Here is a 1,878-nt window from a genome sequence, read left to right on the forward strand (position 1 = left end):
GCCCAGAATACATATGCTGTGAGTTGGTTTAAAGGCAAAGAATTAAACTTGGTGTTTGGACTCCAGCTTAGCATGGCTAGAATTGTAAGTATGATAAACCTAATGAAGCCCAACAGCAAGCAAAAGATTGAATGTTGTGATTATCTCTTAAAAATTTCAATTGCATATGATACATTAGGTACTGATTTTTAATATTTTTCTCTAGACCATAGTATAGCATTTACCTTACTTTAATTAAGGCATTTCTAACTGTATTTAACTTGGGGTACAGACTAAAATGGCTAATTGTGCATTTGCATTCATTAGTTCAGAGAACAGGCACAGTGGGAGGGATCTCACAGGTTTTGTTGTCTGATTTCTTCCCCCATTTCGGCATTGCTGCTGTGAAAGTCTTCACGTACGCTCCCCCAGGCTCTGCGTGCCGTTCGCGGTGATTGGAAGCTCGCTGTGATGGGCGGCCCACCTTCTCCGGCTAACTTCGTAGAGCTCAGCCTCACACAGGTGAAGGCCGCCTGCGCGAGTAGCGTGATGGATGGCTCTGACTTTGTCCTCTGGTTAATGTTCATTTCCTCTGCTGTGCGCCAGCACTTTGCTTACTAAGGCAGCTCTTAAGTTCTTGGTCAGACATGCTCATTTTCTGTGTTTGTCTAAGCCGCATGATGTTGGTTTCAGGTGCTTGACCGTGGTGCTCACACCTCTCTGGACTGAGCACGGGTGGCCACTGCTCCCGGCATTTGCACCCTGGAAAGGATCATGGTGTTTTAGGTTTGGTCTGAAAGATGGCACCCAGGAGAACAACATTATGCTTTTATTAATGCAACCTGTAGGGTGTTCTGACCGTCCCAAACCCCTTTAGGTTTTCTCTTCATAAACTCCTATGAATAGAGGTTTTTAAAAAAATCCTTACCATTAAAAATCAAGCTTTCCAAATCCTGAGAAAAAAGAACAAAACGGGAGGCATCACAATCCCTGACTTCAAAACATACTATAAAGCTACAGTAATCAAAACAGCATGGTACTGGTACAAAAACAGGTGCACAGATCAATGGAACAAAATTGAAAGCCCAGAAATAAAACCACACATCTATGGACAGCTTATCTTTGACAAAGGAGCTGAGGGCATACAATGGAGAAAAGAAAGTCTTTTCAACAAATGGTGCTGGGAAAACTGGAAAGCCACATGTAAAAGAATGAAAATTGACCATTCTTTTTCACCATTCACCAAAATAAACTGAAAATGGATTAAAGACCTAAAGGTGAGACCTGAAACCATAAGGCTTCTGGAAGAAAACGTAGGCAGTACACTCTTTGACATCAGTATTAAAAGGATCTTTTCGGACACCATGCCTTCTCAGAGAAGGGAAACAATAGAAAGAATAAACAAATGGGACTTCATCAGATTAAAGAGCTTCTTCAAGGCAAATGAAAACAGGATTGAAACAAAAAAACAACCCACTAACTGGGAAAAAATATTTCCAAGTCATATATCTGACAAAGGCTTAATATCCTTAATATATAAAGAACTCTCACAACTCAATCACAAAACATCAAACAACCCAATCAAAAAATGGGCCGGAGACATGAACAGACATTTCTCCAAAGAAGATATACTGATGGCCAATAGGCACATGAAAAGATGCTCATCATCGCTGATCATCAGGGAAATGCAAATCAAAACTACACTAAGATATCACCTTATACCCGTTAGAATGACAAAAATATCTAAAACTAATAGCAACAAATGTTGGAGAGGTTGCGGAGAAAAAGGAACCCTCACACACTGCTGGTGGGAATGCAAACTGGTGCAGCCACTATGGAAAACAGTATGGACATTCCTCAAAAAACTAAAAATAGAACTACCATACGATCCAGCCATCC

General features: G+C 40.7%; 1 protein-coding gene across 2 annotated transcripts in view; it reads left to right on the forward strand.

Annotated features, from left to right (window-relative positions):
- The window catches only part of LOC124232554 (major facilitator superfamily domain-containing protein 1-like), a 7,871-nt gene extending 6,825 nt beyond the window's left edge, over positions 1-1,046 (forward strand). Inside the window, exons 5-6 of one of the 2 annotated variants that reach the window (XM_046649510.1) lie at positions 35-84; positions 391-1,046. In XM_046649510.1, the coding sequence (XP_046505466.1) occupies positions 35-84; positions 391-600 (260 nt within the window). In that variant the 3' untranslated portion in view covers positions 601-1,046. The remainder of the gene's footprint in view (positions 1-34; positions 85-390) is intronic. The other variant, XM_046649511.1, reaches the window with a different exon arrangement.
- Positions 1,047-1,878: the final 832 nt, after the last annotated feature.

The sequence above is a fragment of the Equus quagga genome, unplaced genomic scaffold, assembly GCF_021613505.1.
Source record: "Equus quagga isolate Etosha38 unplaced genomic scaffold, UCLA_HA_Equagga_1.0 HiC_scaffold_7527_RagTag, whole genome shotgun sequence".
In the NCBI taxonomy this organism is placed as follows: Eukaryota; Metazoa; Chordata; class Mammalia; order Perissodactyla; family Equidae; genus Equus; species Equus quagga.